Here is a 22,208-nt window from a genome sequence, read left to right as displayed (position 1 = left end):
CAAGGTTTCATCTGGCCTCCTACTGTGAATTTACTTTTAAACTTCTCTTATACTGAATCTGCATTCATCTTTATACTTGGCAGAGATAAGAACTTGATTCTGCTTGTGAAGACTTTTGCCTATCACTAGTAGTGCTAAATTAGAACTTCTCTCTCATACTGCTGCTATTATTTACCACTGAGAAGTAAGTCCACAGTTAGAGCAAGCGTTTAGTGTTAAGCATTAACTTTTTATTGTGAAGTTGAAATGTGAAGTTGAAATTTATTTGCTAGCAAATAAATAAGCACCATAATGACTGCTGCTACAGAGGTCAACAGGTGGAGGTGAGAGGAGGAGAAATAGGTAAAGAATGGAAGACAGATTGTAGTTATTTTATCTTTCACATTTGATTTACTGCATTTATTGGGTTAAAGAGCTCTTGTCCTTACCGAGTATGTTTAGGATGTGATGGTTATTGAGATTGAAAATACTAGTAACTCACTTTTCCCTAAAATGTTGTGTAGGTCAGCTTTTCATGTCATGACTGATTTGACTTCTTGCCTACCTTTCTGTTCCTGGCTTCTCATGTTCTTCAACAGATCCTGCATGTGACATCTTTTATGCATCTCTGTTTTTGTACATGCTATATTTTCTACCTGGAATGCCTGTCTCTAACCAAATTTCCATTTAATCTTAAAGATTCAGCTTATATTTCATCTTTATTATATAGTCTCTCTGCTGCTAAGATCAGTTTGCATGTTATAACACATTGCATATATTTAAATGGATAAAGTCAAGTAACCTGTTTGGAATGGTGTTTGGCACCCAATGTTTGCTAAATGTTAGGCTTTATTACTGTTTTATTAAATTATATTTCTCTGCCATAAGAGTACTAGATTCTTAAGGCCATGGATGTGGTATGTCCAGTCCATCTTTGTATTTCTAGTGTTTGGCATATAGGTGAGAAATAAAGATTTGGATGGTTGAGTGTATGCTTTTTAGCAGGCTCTAAATAGTAATACAGTAGAGTCCATGTTGCGGGGAGGATGTGTGTGTTTAACTTTTTAAAAACTACTGGGATATAGCTTGCTTTGCATAAACCTCATCCATTTTGGGTGTACAGTTTAATTATTTTTAGCAAATTTTCAGAGTTGTGCTGACTACCACAATCCCGTTTTAAAATATATTTCATCTCTTCACAAAACATCTTACGCTGATAGGTTTTTTTATTCTTTTACTTTTTTGTGCTTTTATCTATCAATATTCTTAGGGTAGAAATGACAGGCTACATGACATAAAGTCAAAGTATTATATTCCTTATCTCTTGAATGACTAACTTTAAAATTTTCTTTAAACATTTAAGTTTCATACAGTATGTTATTATATTATCATATCTTAGATTAATAGTTTTTAAAGAGAACTGTACATTGATAAAGGTGACTTAGAAATTAAATAGCCATAAATTAGAAAAAAAGTACTATACCCTACACCCCATTAGAGCAGAGAAAGTATGTAATCTCTAGAACCTAGCTCAGTAATGGACATACAGTAATTATTTGTTAATTTTAAGAACCACATTCCTTTTAAATGGAAGTTCTGTGTTCTATAAGATGCACTTGTTTGAATTTTTTGGCAATTTCTTGTCCCCTTTTGCCTGAATTTAGAACTTTGAAGCTGTATTACAAGCAAAGAAATACAGAAATTCTGGGTGATCAGATCAGCCTGAACTGTATTCTTTATTGGGGGAGGAGGGGTGGAGGCAGGCACCCTCTACAGCCTTTGTCCTTTAGATAGTCTTTGGCCTATAAATAAGCTTTTGGCCAGTTTGGCAGCCTTTTGGAATTCTGATTGACAGCTTACTGCATCAGTGTAAATCATGTGACTCCATAACTATTATGTTTGCATGTAGTGTGTAAAAAAACTGCTCTTTTAGAATAAGTTAAAATTTAGAAAAAGAAACCTTATGTATCCGTTTCATGAGACCTCAGGAAAAAAAATCTTTGATTTGAGATGGGGTTGTGATTTCAAAATGTCTAAATATCTAATACTACTTTCAAGACATTTGTTTTTTGCAATTTAAAAAAAAAAGGATAAATGCTACCAGGCTGGCACATACGATGCCTTTCTACTATTTCATGCAGGTCGTCTCTTTACCTCAGTCTTTCTCTTAAAGAAAAAAATCTTTTTTGCTTTATTGTAAAAAAGATTGTCACTTCTTTATATGTTTCTATGGCTAGTAATAGCCCAAAGCTTATGTCGTAACTGTAGTACTAAATTAGTTTGATAAATCCTTTAGTAGTGGTTCAAATTATCAGAAGCTCTAAATTTAATAAATAAGATATATTAAAATGAGGGGAAATTTTGTGTATATATAGCAGTTGTTTAGAATTTATTAATAGTTTGCTTTATTAAAAAGAAGTTACAGCCCATTGATTATACCTTAATCCCACTTCTTTAAATGGGATGAGAAACCAGACTAGAAATAATCTCTGTTCCTCAGAAATCTGCCTTTCACTGGACAAACCTTAGTACATTTTGCAGGTTTTATTTTCTGTGTGTAAGACATAGGACGTTGTTTTTTGTTAGTGATTACTTGAGTTGTTTATTGTTTTAGTTTTGTGATACGGTGAGAAGCCCATTGTCTTGATAGTGGTGCTTCGGCTTTAGGATGAGCCTTTGGCTCTAAAAACTGGCTTGAACTCCATTTGACTTGTGGGAGACAGTATCGCTTAGTGGTTAATTGGCTGTGAATGAAACTCTGAATTCTGGGCCTCCCTGGTGGCTCAGACAGTCAAGAATCCTTTACTGCCTGCAATGTAGGAACCGTGGGTTCTATCCCTGGGTCAGGAAGATCCCCTGGAGAAGGAAATGACTACCTACTCCAGTATTCTTGCCTGGAGAATCACATAGACAGAGGAGCCTTGCGGACTAAAGCCCAGGGGTCAAAAAGAGTCAGACACAATTGAGCGACTAAGCATGCACACACACTCTAAACTGTAATACTGGGTGTCACACTTCTAGCCATGTAGCCTTGGCCAAGTAATTTAACTTTTCTAAGCCTCAGTTTCCTTATTTGCAAAAAGAAAGATTTCTTCTTACCTCTGAAGGCTGTAATGATTGAGCTATGGTAAATATTGAAACTCTTGTTATAATATTTGGCTAATTGTTTTTACTCATTTGCAGCATACTATACAATACTAATACTTATTAGTATTTTCAGTTGTCATATTTTTAAATTCCATAGCTTTACCAAAGCTCAAATGATCACTTAAACAAAGATGGGATAAATTGATTTAGTCAAAAATTGAGGTAAAGATTTCCACACATTTAAGATCAGTACACTTTGAGAAGGAATAATAATTATTCCTCATGTTATTCCTTATATATAGAACTTATATTCTAGTGGAGGAAGGGGACAATAAGCAAATAAAGTTTTACATAGTATATTAAAATGTTGTAAGTGCTATGGAGAAAAATAAGACAGAGAAGCCCAGTACCCAGATATATAGATGTATAGTTGCTGGATAGTTAGGAAGAGGAAGACCTCATCACGGAGGTGACATTTGAAACACTCGAAGATGAATGAACACTGCAGATATTGAGGGAAGAGCATTACAGCCTGAGGATATAACAGTAGCAATAATAAATACCTTAACATGTACATATGCACTGTGTGCCAGAAATTTTATGTACTTTATATGTGTTTATTTAATCCTTACAGTAATCCTATGATATAGATATTTTTGTTACTGTTCTTCAGTTGCTAAGTCATGTCCAACTCTTTTGCGATCCCATGGACTGTAGCCTACCAGGCTCCTCTGTCCGTGAGATTTCATAGGCAAGAATACTAGAGTGGATTGCCATTTCCTTCTCCCAGGAATCTTCCCGGCCCAGGGATTGAACCCTCGTCTCCTGCATTGGCAGGTGGGTTCTGTACCACTGAGCTACCACTGAAGCCCATAGATGGTTTTTTGTGTTTTTTTTAATCCTCTTTGTATAGATGAGGAAACTGAGGCATAGTAACAAGTATTATGGCTGAAAATTAAACCCAACCAGTTTATTTCTAGAGTCCATTTTCTTAGTAGTTGCTATATGGTGTGTTAGAAAATGCCTTGAAGAGAGAATTTCCAGTGTGTTAGAGGAATAGTGAAGTTAGTGAGGATACAGCAAAATGGATGGAGAGAATCATAGGAGCTGAGATCTAGGAGGTGGTAACCAGGGAGGGAATGGGGTGGGAAGACTGAACCCATTGCAGTGATTGGGCATTTACTCCAAAGTGGAAAACCATTGGGTGGTTTTGAAGAGGGAAGTAAAATGATCTGATTGACTTTTTAGAAAGGGTTTCTTTACTGAGTCTTTTCTTCCCATGAAGTCTATGGGTAGAATTCAAGAGAACCTGCTGCTGCTGCTGCTAAGTCGCTTCAGTCATGTCCGACTCTGTGCGACCCCATAGACGGCAGCCCACCAGGCTCCCCCGTCCCTGGGATTCTCCAGGCAAGAACACTGGAGTGGGTTGCCATTTCCTTCTTCAATGCATGAAAGGGAAAAGTGAAAGTGAAGTTGCTCAGTCATGTCCGACCCTTAGCGACCCCATGGACTGCAGCCTACCAGGCTCCTCTGTCCATGGGATTTTCCAGGCAAGAGTACTGGAGTGGGGTGCCATTGCCTTCTCTGCAAGAGAACCTGGGAACTTAGGAAAAAAATAATTGCGTCCTTGTTTTCACTAACTTCTAACTGAAAAGAGTGTTTCCTTCAGTTAATAATGTAGCCAATAAGCCTCCATATTTATTAAAGTTACCTGTGATTTTTGTTACCACCTATAAAAATCAGAGTTTTGTTGCAAGATATCCTGAAATACCATTCATGGTCATCATTACTTTGAAAGTATAGTAATTATCATGGAACTGCTAGGTTCCATTTAATATGATAATGAAGCATATGTATTACAGTTTGTTTCATGTTTTCTATATTTTGGGAACTATAAGTTTAATTGGCTTTTTTTGTAATAGTCCATATTTCATTTCTATATTTAAAACCACTATCTGAGTTCCAGAGAATAGCAGGGAGGGATAAGAAAGCCTAAGTGAACAGTGCAAAGAAATAGAGGAAAACAATAGAAAAGGAAAGCCTAGAGGTCTCTTCAAGAAAATTGGAGTTACCAAGGGAACATTTTCATGCAAAGATGAGCACAATAAAGGACAGAAATGGCAGGGACCTAACAGAAGCAGAAGAGATTAAGAAGAGATGGCAAGAATACACAGAAAAACTATACAAAAAAAGGTCTTAGTGACCCAGATAACCACAATGGTGTGGTCACTCATCTGGAGCCAGACATCCTGGAGTGTGAAGTCAAGTGAACCTTAGGAAGCATTACTACAAACAAAGCTAGTGGAGGTGATGGAATTCCAGTTGAGCTATTTTAACATCTTAAAAGATGATTTGATGACATGCTCCACTCAGTATGTCAGCAAATTTGGAGAACTCAGCAGTGGCCACAGGACTGGAAAAGGTGAGTTTTCATTCCAGTCCCAAAGAAGGGCAATACTGTATGATTGCGCTCATTTTACATATTAGCAAGATGATGCTCAAAATCCTTCAAGCTAGGCTTCAGCAGTACATGAATCGAGAACTTCCAGGTGAACAAGCTGGGTTTAGAAAATGCAGGGGAACTAGAGATCAAATTGCCAACATCTGTTGGGTCATAGAAAAAGCAAGAGAATTCCAGAAAAATATCTACTTCTGTTTCATTGACTCCACAAAAGGCTTTGACTGTGTGGATCACAACAAACTGTGAGATGGGAATACCATACCACCTAACTTGCCTCCTGCGAAACCTTTATGCAGGTCAAGAAGCAACAGTTAGACATGGAACAGCAGACTGGTTCATAATTGAGGAAGGAGTATGTCAAGGCTGTATATTGTCACCCTGCTTATTTAACTTCTATGCAGAGTACATCATGTGAAATGCTGGGCTGGATGAAGCACAAATTGGAGTCAAGATTGCCAGGAGAAATATCAGCAACCTCAGATATGCAGATGACCCCACCCTTAATGGCAGGAAGCAAAGAGGAACTAAAGCACCTCTTGATAAGGGTGAAAGGAGAGTGAAATAGCTGGCTTAAAACTCAACATTTCAAAAAGCTAAAATCATGGCATCCAGTCCCATCACTTCATTGCAAATAGATGAAGAAGCGATGAAAATAGTGACTAATTTTACTTTCTTGGGCTCCAAAATTACTGGTGACTGCAGCCATGAAATTAAAAGACACTTGCTTCTTGGAAGAAAAGCTATGATAAACCATGAAAGTGAAGTCGCTCAGTCATGTCCGACTTTGTGACCTCATGGACTGTAGCCTACCAGGCTCCTCCGTCCGTGGGATTCTCCAGGCAAGAATATTGGAGTGGGTTGCCATTTTCTTCTCCAGGAGATCTTCCCATCTCAGGGATGGAACCTGGGTCTCCCGCATTGCAGGCAGACGCTTTACCATATAAACCTGGACAGTGTGTTAAAAACCAAAGACATCACTTTGCCAGCAAAGGTCTGTATCGTCAAAGCTGTGGTTTTTCCAGTAGTCGTGTACAGATGTGAGAGTTAGACATAAAGAAGGCTGAGCACTGAAGAATTGATGCTTTTTAATTGTGGTGCTGAAGAAGACTCTCGAAAGTCTCTTGTACTGCAAGGAGATCAGACTAGTCAATCCTAAAAGAAATCAGTCCTGAATATCCATTGGAAGGGCTGATGCTGAAACTCGTATACTTTGGCCACCTGATGCCAAGATCCAACTCAAAGGAAAAGCCCCTGATGCTGGGAAACATTGAGGGCAGGAGGAGGGAGAAGGGGGCAACAGAGAATGAGTTCGTTGGATTGCATCACCAACTCAGTGGACGTGAATTTGAGCAAACTCCAGGAGATAGTGGACAAGAAAGCCTGGCGCAGTTGATGGGGTAGTAAAGAGTCAGACACGACTCAGTAACTGAGTAACAGCAACTGTCTGAGAAGGTGGCCACTGATTGCACCAGGCTGCCAAAGAAGTCTGTGGCACACAAAAATTAACACTCCCTGTGAGGATTACTTTGGTTGCTGTGATAATAATGGACTAGAAGAAAGATGGAGAGCAAGAACGGAAAGAGGGATGCAAATTGGGAGGCTTTTGCACTTATCTAGAGGAGAGATAATGGTGAGTTGAATCAGAGAGTGGCAGAGGAAAATCATCATACGTAGTTTTATTTCAGATAAGTTTTGATGCTTGAACTAATACGATTTGCTAACAAATTGAGTGTGTAATATGAGCGAAAAGGAAGAATTAGGGATGGCTTTAAGATATAATTTGATCTATGCAACTGAAAGGATGGAGTTGCCATTTGCTGAAAATCCCTTTGAAGTTATTAATAGATCTGGAATATTGGATATATTGCAAATTTTTAAAACAATAACATAAGGCTTATAAAAATTGAAAAATACTAAGGGTAAAAGAACCCATAATCTCACCCTCGTATGAACCATATGAGATGGGGTAGAACATATGTTTGTTAAAGATCAAAAGTTTCGGTTTCAGATACGTTTGATGTATTTATTAGACATTCTGAGTATTACTTCATGAATTGCTCTCTCCACTTAATATGTCTTGGCATATGCAGTTATTAGAAAGAATGAGGTGGTCCTATAGATAAAGTGAACTGGTATCCTTCCTGAATGTCTGAATGTTTAACAGTGAACATGTATCCATGTGTTAGGTAACTTTAAAGTGAGAAAAACAGGTTAAACCACAGAATGGTTACAGTATGTGATAGAATGGTTATGTGCTCCTTAGGAAGAATAAAATAGATCTGCATATTCCATCATGAAAGATCTTCCAGATCTTTAAATAAAGTAAATAAAAATAAGGTAAAGAACAGAATAAGTGTATCAGAATCATAGTAAACCTAGCTGTGTTTATCTTTAAAGAAAGAGGCTGTGAATCGTCAGGAAGGTTTTCGCCCCCTCCCCCACCCCCCTTTTTAAAGCAATTCAGTTTACTAACCTTGTACATATATTCCTTTTTAAATAGGGGGTTCATATGGGAGTGAGATTACCTTGTACGTATATTACTTTTTAAATAGGGAATTCTTACAGGGGGTAAGAATTATGGATTATTCTTTGTACCTTTGTGTTTTTAATAACTCCTATATTACAGTTTTACATTTTTATGATATATCCAATATTATAGTTCCAGTAATAATTTCAAAGAGATTTTCAGTATTTAAGAATGTGAATATGAAATGAAGATAGGAAATCATCATATAATCTTTATTAGTAAAATATGACTTTATGTATATATATGACTAGAAGAAAAGATTAGGGGGTACGGGGTGTACATCAAAATGTTAATAGCAGTTTTCTCTGGGTGATGGACTTTGAGGTGAGTTTTTTTAAACAATTTTCTTTAATTTCTTGTAGACTATGAGAAGACAACGAAATGAAGTTGTAGTTGAATTAAGAAAGGTGAGTCTGATTAATATTGTATACTTTCAGGTATAATTACAGCAGCCATATATAGAGAAATTATCAAATGTATATGAATCTCAAGTGCTTAAATGAGTGTTTCTTTTTTCTTTGAAAATGGAGATATTGACTAAATTTGACAACTATTGAAGTTGGCAAGGTGCATTTTGTCGACTATCTAAAATAGAGGTAAACACATTATCTGACGGTTTTTTCTTCTGTAATTTTAAATGGTTTATATAAAGTGTATGTCATAGTTATACTAAATAGTTCTGCTATTTACGATAATTACTCCATAAAAGGAACTTGGTATTTAAAAATTTCATCAACTTTTCAAGTATTAAAGTAGATTAGTTGAGAATATATTTTAAAATTTGTCCTGAACATTTTAGTGACATTCAAGTGGCCCTTAATTTTTGTAAAACATTGTTAATTTTTGTCTGATTTTTGAACTGCCCAACTTTTGCTTTGACTTTGCTTTTAGGTGATAAAGAGAAGCTCCCAGATGATGTATAAGATGGTTCAGTACTTTTAAATAAATATGTATGTTTGGTTCTGGCTTAAACTATACTCTATCTTTTTTAATCAAATTAGTTTTTATTTTAGTTTGTTTTTACATTGTTCACAGTTCATTAAAAATGTAATGTTTGGAGTTTGGGGCTCAAATAGGTGTTGCTTACGTGTTTAATTCACAATTTGGTTTAATTGTCTGCATTTGCATTTTACTTTTAAAAGTCACTTTGTATTTTTTTTGTAGGCACAAGATTGTCTAATTTTTATGTGAAACTATTTAGCTTTTTAAAATTTAACTGAAGTTCTGTTTTTTTTTTTTAAGAATAAAAGAGATGAACATCTCTTAAAGAGGAGGAATGTACCACATGAAGATATCTGTGAAGACTCTGACATAGATGGCGATTATAGAGTGGTAAGTTATCGTTACTCTGGTAATTTAAAAATTCTGTGAAAGATTTTTACATAAATACAGAATTATGAGGTGAATTTTAAACTTAATTTTCTCTAACTTTTTCCTAGCAAAATACCTCTCTAGAAGCTATTGTTCAAGTAAGTTGATTTCCCCTCCCCCCATTCATATTTCTTGAACCTGTCAACTAATTATTGTGTATCTGCATCAAAAATTGTTTGGTTTTTTTATAGAATGCTTCAAGTGATAACCAAGGAATTCAATTAAGTGCAGTTCAAGCTGCTAGGTAAGTTAAGGACATATTTAATGTTTGTAACTTAGAAGTTCTCTTCTGGGTTTTTACTATATAGTAGTCCTGTTTCTTATATTAACTTTGATGACAAAAAATAAAAAATAGTCATAGACATAATGAATTTATTTTAAAAATTATTCTCTAAGATTATTCTCTAGAGTATTAAAATTAACAGTTTTCTAATTCACTAATACCTGGAAGCTTTAGTGTACATTTAATATGTGCAAACACTGGAGAAAAGTTGATTTGACATGTTATTGCTATAGACTAATAGAAAAACATTGTAAAACTTTTCATTCTTTACTGAATAATAGGTTTAATTTTATTAAAAGTCAGATTCTTCAGATCCTACTCGTGTAGCTGATTCTTCTCACAATTTTCACATTGATCTAACGATAAGTTGAATTAAAGCTTACTACAGCAGTGTACAGGCTGTAAGATGTTAAGATTTAGAGCTACAGAAACTCCTGCTTATCATTTTACACATTTCTGTTGTAAAAACCTATACACTCATATTTCAAAGGAAAAGCCATTTGTATTAATAAATAGCTTGAGGAAGACGTGGTTGTATCATAGTACAATATAGTGGTTTCTTTGTTTTTTTATATATGTAAGAATAACACCCTGTGTTCTAATTATCAGTAGGAAGGAGACACTTAAGCAAGAAATTAACTCGTTATAGAATTTTAAAGTGGAAAAAGACTTTACACCTTCATCTAATATCTTATCCAGTGCTTTGAGTCCCTTTTATGTTTATTAGACTTTGCTACTTTTGTAGATTCACTGTAAATGGCCTAGAACAAATAAGGAAACTATAAGATTACAGTGTTGCCCTCTACAGATTAAAGAATTTATTAAAAAGGTCTTTGTTAATATAGGAAGAAAGTCACAGAAATTTTCATATCTCAGATAGCAAAATTAATGTTAATAGGAAGAATGATTAAGAAATTAATACATTATGCTTGCTATTGTCAGTGTTAATTATAATATTGAAGCAGCTCTTCTTAACATGAGTTCTGTAAGATAATGAAAGCCTTAAGGCTCCTACGACAGGGTATCTGAAAATATAGTGTGTGGATCCCTAGGAGATCCTGAGATAACTTTAGGGGGTGTTATTTTCACAATAATTCTAAAAAGAAAATAAGACTTTATTTGCCTTCTTTTTTTTTAAACTGTGGTAGCATTCACATTGATGTTATAAAATTGGCTGGGTAAATTACTGGCACCTTAGCACAAACCAAGACAGTGTCACCATACTAATGATACATTGTATATATGGTATGTACCATTTTGCAATCAAAGAAAAACATCATTTCTCTTTAAGAATGTCCTCAGTGAAGTAGTAAAAAAGAAGTTTTCTTTTATCAAATTTGAAACCTTGATTAACAAAGACTGGGTTAAAGACTGGCTTATTTCCTACTTTGTGTAAAGAATTGTTCCATATATTATGGAAAATACCGTGAGGAAGCATGTGGAACAATTGTTGCTTTGTAAAAAGTTTAGACGCTAATTGGGAAGGCGAAACTATATAAAAAATAGTGATGCTCAACAGTAGGTGTAGCTGTATGCCATGTAAATATTCTTGGAATTTAGAGAGAGTAGCTCAGACGGTCAAGAATCTGCCTGCAATGCAGGAGACCTGGGCTGGAAAGATCCCCTGCAGGAGGGCACGGCAACCCACTCCAGTATTCTTGCCTGGAGATCTCCCCATGGACAGAGGAGCCTGGTGGCCTACAGTCCATGGGGTTGCAAAGAGTCAGACACAGCTGAGCAACTAAGCATACACACACAGATTGTATAGATAGAGTTTGAATAGACAGAAAAGAGAGCATTCCAAGTGTGGGAAATAGGATTTGAGGGGCCTGCAAATTAGATTGAAATGTTGGGACAGACAACTCACCCTTGAATTACAGAGAAGTAGTTAGACAAAGAAGATGGAGTCAGTTTGTGGAATGTTACAAAGCTCAGTCAAGGAGTTTACATTGATAGGATAGTAAATTAGCAGCTATCATTTGGTTTATTATAGGGGAATAACATTTCCTTTAGTTATTGAGATGAGAATGTTGTTGAGCTTTTATGGTCTTTAATTTAGTGTATAGAGTAGGATAAAGAATTGGAAAGTGGTATCAGCTATAAACTTGTACCAGCATCCTACACACTTTTGTCCTAACTTAAAAGAAGTGGTAAAGTGTTCATGTCTTTATGGTTGTTAGAACCATGTCTAGTGGTTCATCTTTACCATTTTTCCTAATTATTAATAATTTCTGTAAATTTATAAATTAATCTTTTTATAATAGAGAAAATTGCATTATATAAATTTAAAAAGTAACTTTCAGGAAGAGTGTTTGTGCCAAATATTCAGTTTATTGTAATCAAACATGAATTTGAATTTAATTGTGTTTCATTAAGTTTCATAAGGGGTATATGTATATCTCTTATAGGAAGCTTTTGTCCAGTGATCGAAATCCACCAATTGATGACTTAATAAAATCTGGAATATTGCCTATTTTAGTCCATTGTCTTGAAAGAGATGACAAGTAAGTACATTATTTTAAGAAATAATTTAGGGTGTGTCCTTTGCAGAAGACAACATTTTCTTAGTAGTTAGTTTGGTCTTCAAAGAAAAAAGAAAAGGGCTATAAGATGGAGTTGAAAAGCCAACGTGAAAAACAATGTAAGATATGTGTACACCAAGAGAAGGTAAAGATCAAAAGGGAACTTGCGAGTGATATATTTAGTTAGCCTTTAAGCTTTGAAAATTAGTAAGATCTAGTTTATCCAGGTAATTACTTGAGAAAACTGTTTAGTTAGTAATGTGCAGGTATCTTAATAAAGAGTTCTTAATAAAAATAAGAACACTTGAGAGGGTTATATGCTTTTTATACCAAAGAGATATTTTAAATAATCATTAGAAGTTAAAAAATACTGGGTATATAGATCTTTTGCATCAAAATATTTAATACTTTTAAAATACTGGTAGGGAGGAATGGTTGGTAGATATTTTGGGCCAATGTAGAAATTCCTGCTGTTTAAAAAAATTTGTTTTTTTTTGTAGTCCTTCTTTACAGTTTGAAGCGGCATGGGCTTTGACAAACATTGCATCTGGAACCTCTGAACAAACTCAAGCAGTAGTTCAGTCTAGTAAGTTGGTTATTAAGAAACAAAATTGTAATTTTCCAAAAACAGGTTATTTAAAACACTTAGTGCTTTTTCTGAAAGAATAGAGCTATTAAATTATAATTATTTTGAATTCAGTAACAGGTAAGGCAGTTGAAATAAGCCAACTTAAGTATGTTACTTTGATTATCTTATCACAGTGAGTGACATTTTCTATTTTATAAAGTAGCCCTTTGAGAGAATGGCTTGAATTTTTTTTTTCATTGTTATTATAGGATTGGTTGTTTATGTTCCAACAAATGTAAGTAGGAAATAATCACTGAGTTATGTTACTGTAACTTGAGTTATTTCCATGAGTATTATTTGATTCTGATTCCCAGGTGACGCTGGTGGTAAAGAACCCACCTACCAATGCAGGAGACAGTAGAGACGCGGGGTTGATCCCTGCGTTGGGAAGATCCCCTGGAGAAGGGAATGACAACCCACTCCAGTATTCTTGCCTGGAGAACCCGATGGACAGAGGAGCCTGATGGGCTGTAGTCCATAGGGTTGCATATAGGCAGACATGACTAAAGTGACTTAGCACACACTAAACAAAGAAATTCGTAAGTTTAAGAAGGTACTTTGAAAATCCCCTTCAAATATATAAGCAGTATTCTTGTCTAAGGTGGCTCAATGGTAAAAAATCCACCTGCCAATGCAAGAGACGTAGGTTCGATCCCTGGGTTGGGAAGATCCCTTGGAAAAGGAAATGGCAACCCACTCCAGGCCAGTATTCTTGCCTGGAGAATTCCATGGACAGAGGAGCCTGGCAGACTACAGTCCATAGGGTCACACAGAGTCAGACACAAGTGAATGACTAACACACACACACATAAGTATACCTGATTGATCTCTGTGTACTTAAATAGCATTTTTCAGAGCAATATCAGAAGGAAAAGAAATGAAAGAATCATTTATTCAGTATAGTATTATTCTGTTAAATGTCTGTATTTCCTTGTTGTTAAGCAACAGAAGCATTTTCTGATTCAAAATGTCTCACGTGGCCTGGTTAAAGACCCATGTGATACTATTTTATATTTCTGTATTCAAAAGTTGTTTTAATTATTGGAGGGTTTTTTCAAATTTGAAGATAATACTTAATCTATAAGGAATTAATTTTTTTAATTTAAATCCAAGTTTAATTGTGAATAAAGTTTTATCAACTTAATTCAACGTTTGTATGTTGAAGCTGTCATTTTGATGGTGACAGTTTTGTCTGCTACTCAGAAATTTTGTACTACTGTTATTCTAATGAAAATCATTTAATAAGCATATACTTTATATATGTATATTTCTTTTGATAGGTTCATTTCTTTTGGAATTTCAGCAAAGAAACAAGTTCAGTTTTTGGTGTATAGTATTTTCAACTTTTTTTTTTTTTTTTTCAATTTTTTTGCAATCTAATTGATATATAACAAAATCTTCAGACTTGATGGCATGTGTTTTCTTCCTTCAGATGCTGTGCCACTTTTCCTGAGGCTTCTCCATTCACCCCATCAGAATGTCTGCGAGCAAGCAGTATGGGCACTGGGAAATATCATAGGTTTGTCTAAAACTCATAATACTAGTCCAGCAATTGTTGTGATCATGTACTGTGTAATACAAATGCCTACTAGGAGTTGAAAAGGAAAAGCAACTTGCCGTTTTCAGCTCTAGTTTTTATGAACTATTTTACAGAAATTATAGCTGTTTAAGTGTAAACGCATAGTAAACAGAAGGAACATTTTGTTGCTTATACCATTATATCTCTTTGTATATAGTCAGCTGTTAGTTATTTGAATAATTACAAAATACGTATATGATTTAGGTATTTTCCTCATCCTCCTTTATTACGGTGGGGTCCATTTTATTCCTCAACTCTCTTAACTGTCCTAGGAAATATTAAGAAAAAAGGAGGTGGTAAAACCAAACTTTTTCTCTACAATAGCAGGTCTGAGAGGAATCTTAAGTTGAAATTTTTTATATCTCTTGTAGATTTTAGTACAATAAAATATAGTAATGTTGTCCACTATTATCATGAGGTCGTCGTCATGCAGGTGTCTACGTGACTGTCATGTAGACAGTCTCGTTAAATGTTGACCACTGTGATTACCATACCTTTCTGGTTTTCTCTGATAAATAATTGCAAGAAGAATAATTAAAGACAGTTCCAGTATTTCAGAAATTTGTTTTTTAACTACAACCTTAAGTTTACCCAAACTCAAAAACTCAAAAAGCTGGAGAATGGAAAAAATCTGGGGTCTGCACTGTATTGTGTACCATTATATTAAAAGTTATTTTTGCCACAGATTTTTTTTGTATGGAAGTAATCAGCCTGGCTCTGATAAAGCTCTTCTTTATTACCCTTTTGGGGGCCAAGATAGAAGGTGAAATATGGTTAGTGCCCCACAGTTGTGAGTTTTCAGATGGGCAGATTTCCCTGTAACTGTTCTTGGCATACAGTATATTGCTGTTAGGAATTGTATATCCATAGTCCCTTACTTTATATCAGATTTTAGATTTATAACTATTAATACCACATCTTGATCTTTGGTTTTTAATTCCAGTGATGACATAGAATAAATGGATACAAAAAGAACAAACATTTTATCTTCAAATACTGTAGACATAGTTTATAAGTGTATAGAGTAATTTATAGTTAATACTCTCTGTGCTTTGACGTCAGGTCATCAGTATAAATTCTAGATGTTTTTCTCTGTAATAGTATTCCCGTATATTTCTTTTTATAACATGAGGGTTTCTTAAACTTAGAGTGTACCATTGAGAGAGAAGACAAAAAGCAACAATTCTCTGTTCACAAAGTACTTGAAAACCTTATTTAGGCTTCTTGCATTTAGATGCGCAGCATATAAACCTAAATACATCAATAATGTACAAAGGAAGTCTTAGTACCTTATGTTACATCTCTTGGTTCAAAGACCTAAAATGTGAGCTAGGTTTTTATTGTCTAAAACTGCTGCATAAATCGAAATAGTGTGTATGATTCAAGTACAATAAGCAGCATATTGAACCCAGTGCTTTATGTTTTCTGAGTTACTTATTGTATTAATAAATCTTCCTTCCTACAGGTGATGGGCCACAGTGTAGAGATTATGTCATAAGTCTTGGAGTTGTGAAACCTTTACTTTCCTTCATAAGTCCATCTATTCCTATAACATTCTTAAGAAATGTTACCTGGGTTATGGTCAACTTATGTCGCCACAAAGACCCACCACCCCCAATGGAAACCATTCAGGAGGTAACGAGTAATTTTTGTTCTTTTTTTTTAAAAACTAAAGTAGATATTATTATGTGTATATTTTTACCTATGTATATTTTAAAATCTATATATTTCTCCCTCTTTAGATTCTTCCAGCTCTTTGTGTTTTAATTCATCACACAGATGTAAATGTGAGTAAATGCTTCTCATCATATATTTTTATGTGTATGTATATTTAAGGCTTCACCCTAGTTCAAGAGCTGTTATACATAGTTGGGTATTTTTGTATTTACTCTGTGTTTACCCATATCACAAAATGTAAATTTCAAGTGAAATCAAGCCTGTTATTTTGGTCTGGGCAGTAATGTATGTGCATATATTATGTATTTGTGTTGCAAAAACGGACGTTGGAAGTTGTTAAAGTTTCCAGTTAGTAAGCTCTCACTAATATTATATCTTTGACTGTTGATAATCTTTTTGTGAAAGCTCATTTTGACAGCTGGCCAGTGAGAGAACACATACACCTAGTGGTGGTATTTTTTGAAAGGCAAAAAAATGTATGTGTGCCTTCATGCACGCGTTTGTATTCATATACCATTCTTACACCAAACTGTAAACATCAGTTGCTCTTTAATTTCATTAGTACTCTATTAATTCATTTATAGTGACTTTGCTAACGGCTTCACTTGGTATAAAGATAATTCTTGAGTATCCAAACAACAGGGGAAAAAATCAGTGCAAACTAGATTTTAAACATAATAAATATATCCTACTCATTCTTTCTAACACAGAGAGCAAAGGAAAAAGCAACTCACAAAGAATGAATGAGTAGGAAACAGCTCTAACTGCTTATAAAGTCAGTCTAGCCTTCCTGTGTTAGAGGAGCTAGAAATGTTATGGGTAAAAGGAAATCACAGGGACAAAATGCATAGCAACCATGAGAAACTTGTTTAGTTCTTTAAAAACACAGTTTGGTATGATTAGTGTGTGACAAGCTGCTTCATTTCTTCAGTTTCTTAGGTAGTCATACCTTTTTGCCAAGATCTCTCTAAAGATATGGAACAACTTAAACTTCAAATTATACTACATTAGGTTAGAATTATATTATGTTTTGACATTCATAGAGGAACATGATCTTTGCTCTAAAGATATTTTTTATAGCTCCAAATAGTCTAAGATCTTTAAAAGCAAACAAAACACACATGTAAGCAAATTTTGGTTTTGGCTTCTTATAGTCAAAGTTTTCCTATTTTATTTTAAAAGATTTCCAAGAAAGACTAATGTCAAAGTTTATAAGTCTACTGGAAAAACCAGACGTCTTGGTTGACCTTATTCAGAGATGTATTGTGTTCTTTCCACTTGTTTACCCCAATCCATTTGAGATTGTAACTCCATTTTTCTTGCTCTTGATGTTATCTTGAATTTCCCAAGCCAGTTTGCATTTTTCTTTTTTTACTAGCATTAGTAATATTGTTTGCTAAATAATGTTTACTAAAAATAAAATCTTCTTAGGTTAACACTTAGGAGCAAGTTCTTAAATCAGGCCATCAAAGAAGTAAAAATAAAATAACAAAACTGTTTCCACAAACCATAAGTGAAATATTGAAATTACACTAGAGTTGTAATTAGTAAACTTATCCATAGACTTAACTTTGCTGACACAAAAAGTGCGTATGAAGTTACTTTTGTAAGTTGAAATTAGTTGTCTGACATGTTTTGATACTTCCTTACGTGTGTGAATTTTTTCATTCAATGTCTTCTTTTTACATTAAAAAATATCCATAGTGCTTTCTTGAATTTCTGAAAGGAAAAATGACAAAATGCTGTTTTCTTCCAGGGGCTTCTTGGATGTTATAAATATACCGTTGATTTAGAACTTAAAGATTTCGAACTTCTTTGGCTTGTCTTTTGACATAGAAGTCATATTCTAAAAAGGCTTTGAAAGTAAAATTTCAGGCATAATTATTTATTACTATGTCTTTGTCAATAATTGCATTATTTAGCAGCTTAACAGTTGTTTGTCATAGTTTGTTTTGCCATAACTTCTAATTAGGACTTAACATACAAAGATGAAACACAGTGGCCTGTTGTACTTTGAAATATAATCATAATAAGTTAATTACACGAGCTTTTTTAAAAAAGTAGTTTTGGTAGCTGATGCAAATTATAGTTTGGTTGGTTGGTTCATTGTTTTGTTTTTTTAAACTAGAACATGTTTTTTGATCATAGATCTCACAAGTTGACCTGTGGTTGCTTTTAATGTCTTTATCTGTAGCTGTGGGAGACTTCCACTATTTGGGAAGTTGCCTCTAGTTTTACAAAGCAAAGCAAACTGGTTGGAAAAGATGAAAGTACTATAATCCTAATACTGGAGTGTTGGCTTTAGACCAACCAACATGGTACTGATGTGAGAACACCTTGAGTATATTCACCTATCCCAGATATTTTTAATGTGAATACATATACATACAATGTTGGATACATATACTCTTTCCAACTGTATGCATTTATCACAATGTCCTTGGGCCTATTATCCCTCAATCTGAGCATTTGGGAAAGAGAATGTCTTTTTCTCATATTTTATGTGCTACATAGTATATTTGTATCTTTGTGATTGAGGAGTGGCTATCAGTCTGTGATTGGGATCATAATTAACCTAAATATCCTAAATATGACTGGAACATGAACATAGTTGATAGAAACATTCATAGTTGATGATGCTTAGTGTAATAGAGAAGACTAAGATTCCAGTGAACTTAAGTGAAGCAGAAGAAACAGAAGAAAGAAGATGGTAGAACAATCAGAGGTTAGTCCACATGGTTAAAAATTTTTGAAATGAGAAAATATTCAAGGATTATTTGAATTCTTTTTATTCATTAGATACTGGTAGATACAGTCTGGGCCCTCTCTTACCTTACTGATGCTGGCAATGAACAGATACAGATGGTAATAGACTCTGGAATAGTCCCTCATTTGGTTCCTCTTCTCAGCCACCAGGAAGTTAAAGTGCAGGTGAGTTTTTTATTAATAAAAACATGCTACTATCTGCTTTAAACATGACATTCGAATATGGATAATATCAATAGTTTAAAGTATTTTTTAGTCTAATAATAACATATCTGTGATGGAAAAGAGAGAGTTATTATATCCCCATTTTAAAGAAGGAGAAAATGAGGTATGATTACTACAAGAATATCCCTTTTTCTTCAGGAAAAAAAGCCAAGTTGACTTCTTTGTAAATTACTGATCTCTGACATAGAGCAGGGCAGTTCTTAAAGCAACTTGGGTAGCATCTAAAACAAGTATTGATGATTTTATTTTTCCTACTTTCCCTGTTTTTCTTCTTTCACTCTCCTACTCTTTTTTTCCCCTACAGCTGTCCTTTTTTACTCTTCTTCACTGCACCTGGCAAGTTTAGTTAATGCTCAGCATCACTGACACTGTGATGAAGGCTTTGTACTGAAATGTGCTGCTTAGGGGCTTCCTAACTTGTATTCTTCCAGTTATTTAAAATCGTTTTCTTTGATTTTTGTTTTACTGTATTATTTTAAAATCCTTGCGTAGAAATATCCCAAAGAACCTGCATCTAGAAAGAGCTAATAAAGAGAAGGTGAGAAGTTCACAGTTACAAGCAATAACTGTCAAACTACGGTGGTAAAGGGAGGTGCAGCAAGCTCTCCCTGTCCTTCTGTGGTAAATAGTGTGCTTTAATGTTAGAATGACAAAGAACCCATAAACTACAATAATAGCATAAGGAAAACTGTGACCTGGATTCACTTTATCAACCTTGGCTAGATGATAAAATCAGGTGTGTGAAGCTTAAAGAAAAAAGTTGGTTTCCCTTGCCCAACTTTTAGAAGTTGTTTCAGTAAATCTGCTATATTTCCTAGAAATCTGGGCTTTAAAAAGCTCTTTAGGTTATTCATATGCTGTCAAAATGAAAACCCATCTCTAAACTTTAAAGCACTTTAAAGAAAAGAAGGAACACTTAGCTAAATTCAGAAATAATTGATTAATAGAATACTTTGTCATTTAGGGGTATTTGTACTCTGTTTTAAATATTCCTACTTAATTCTTATCATGAAGTTTGCATTTCTTAAGTGTGGTATTTATGTCTTGGTATAGGTTTTTGGTTTGCATTTTGTTTTAGTTTTTTCTGAATGCATCTTCACTTTTAATACTGGACTTTGAGAAAATAGGGCTTAGACTTTTATTTTAGCCAGCTCTCAAATAAATTGAATGTTCTATACCTTACCTGATAATTAATACAGATTTTTTAAAACTTTTTTACTTTTTCATGCCACAACTTTGGAATGTAGAAAGAATAATGTAATGAACTATGTAGGTTTCCTGTATATTTCTACTTCCCCTCCAGAATACTTTGACACAAATCCCAGATATTGTATAATTTCATCCAGCTTGCATCTGTAAGAAGTAAGCCTATTTTTTAACATTCACAGTACCGTTAGAGCACTTTAGAAATAGTCATTAAAATCCAGTCAGTGTCTGAATTTTACTTTTTGCCTCATTTTTTTTCACAACTTGACCAAATCAGTAGGTCTTCAAATAAGGTCAGCACATTACATTTAGTAGCTATTATGTCTTTATGTTTCTGTTACTCTACAACTTTCTTTTCCTTTTTTCTTTCCCTTATTAAATTTATTTGTTGAAGAAACTGACTGACTACAAAAAACATTTTTGAAAGAAATTAAATAAGACCTAAATAAGTAGAAAGATACCTATGTTTGTGGATTGGAAGATTCAGTATTAGGATGGCAATGGTCCCCCAAATTATCTATAGATTAAATGCAGTTCTTGTTAAAATCCATAAGAAAATACAGTCTACCCAGAAATAGCCCAAGCAGTCTTGAAAAAGGAATCAAGTTTGGGGACTTCTCACTCAAAACCTGACTACAAAGCTAGAGAAAACAAAATTTTGTGATTCTAGTATAAGAATAGACTTATAGATCAATGAAATAGAATCAAGAGTCCAGAAAGAAACTCAGTTGATCAATTGATTTTCAACAAGGGTGCCAAGAAAATTCAGTGAGCAAAAACAGTCTTTTCAACAAGTGGTGCTGAGGCTACTGGATATCCATATATAAAGGAATGAAGTTGGATCCCTATTTCACATCATATTTAAAAAAAATAAACTCAAAAATGAATCAAACCGCTATTATGAAATATCTGGAAGTATAAACCTCTTAGAAGGCATAAATTTTCTCAACCTTGAATTAGGCAGTAGTTTCTTAGATTTGACACTGCAAGAAGCCAAAGAAAAAATGGCCAAAAAAAAAATTGGACTTCCAAAATTTAAAACTTCTAAAGAGACCATCAAGAAAGTGAAAAGACAACCCACACAATGGAAGGGGATATTCACAAATCATGTATGAAATAGGATTTGTGTCCAGAGTACATTAAGAACTCTTAAAACTCAACAAAAAATGGCAACCTAATTCTAAATGGTTTTTAAAAATTGATGTTTTCCAAAGAAGACATACAGGTGGTCAGTAGGCGCATAAGATGTTCAACATCATTAGTCACTGCTGCTAGGTCGCTTCAGTCGTGTCCGACTCTGTGCGACCCCATAGACGGCAGCCCACCAGGCTCCGCCGTCCCTGGGATTCTCCAGGCAAGAATACTGGAGTGGGTTGCCGTTTCCTTCTCCAGTGCATTAAAGGGAAAAGTGAAAGTGAAGTCGCTCAGTCATCCGACTCTTAGCGACCCCGTGGACTGTAGCCTACCAGGCTCCTCCGTCCATGGAATTTTCCAGGCAAGAGTACTGGAGTGGGGTGCCATTGCCTTCTCCCATTAGTCACTAAGGCAATGTAAATCAAAGCCACAGTGAAGTACCACATTATACGCACCGGGATGGCTATAATCAAAAAGACAGTAACGTGTTGGCAAGAATGTAGAGAAAGTATGATCCTCATACATTACTGGTAAGAATGTAAAATGGTATGGCCTCTTTGGAATATAATTTGACAGTACCTGGAAAAGTTAGACAGAGTTATTCTATGACCCAGAAATTCCACACCCAGGTGTATACCAAGAAAACTGAAAACATGTGTTCACACAAAAACTTTCGTATTATCTTATTTTCTTTATGGTCATAATTATTATCTAAAGTTATCCTTCATACTTACTTGTTTATTGGCCGTTTCCTCTTACAGTA

At 34.6% G+C, this 22,208-nt stretch overlaps 1 protein-coding gene across 3 annotated transcripts in view; it reads left to right on the top strand.

Moving 5' to 3' along the window:
• KPNA4 (karyopherin subunit alpha 4) overlaps positions 1-22,208 on the top strand; it is a 59,064-nt gene that overhangs the window by 22,650 nt on the left and 14,206 nt on the right. For all 3 annotated transcript variants that reach the window (XM_081570717.1, XM_081570716.1, XM_081570718.1), the window contains exons 2-11: positions 8,417-8,461; positions 9,297-9,386; positions 9,494-9,523; positions 9,617-9,669; positions 12,117-12,212; positions 12,731-12,816; positions 14,291-14,377; positions 15,903-16,072; positions 16,180-16,224; positions 18,914-19,045. In XM_081570717.1, coding sequence (XP_081426843.1) covers positions 8,420-8,461; positions 9,297-9,386; positions 9,494-9,523; positions 9,617-9,669; positions 12,117-12,212; positions 12,731-12,816; positions 14,291-14,377; positions 15,903-16,072; positions 16,180-16,224; positions 18,914-19,045 — 831 coding nt within the window. In that variant the 5' untranslated portion in view covers positions 8,417-8,419. The remainder of the gene's footprint in view (positions 1-8,416; positions 8,462-9,296; positions 9,387-9,493; positions 9,524-9,616; positions 9,670-12,116; positions 12,213-12,730; positions 12,817-14,290; positions 14,378-15,902; positions 16,073-16,179; positions 16,225-18,913; positions 19,046-22,208) is intronic.

The sequence above is a fragment of the Giraffa tippelskirchi genome, chromosome 2, assembly GCF_054371585.1.
Source record: "Giraffa tippelskirchi isolate mGirTip1 chromosome 2, T2T-mGirTip1v1.2.pri, whole genome shotgun sequence".
NCBI lineage: Eukaryota > Metazoa > Chordata > Mammalia > Artiodactyla > Giraffidae > Giraffa > Giraffa tippelskirchi.
The sequence above is the reverse complement of the archived record's forward strand: the minus strand, read 5'-3'. Positions and strand labels throughout refer to the sequence as shown.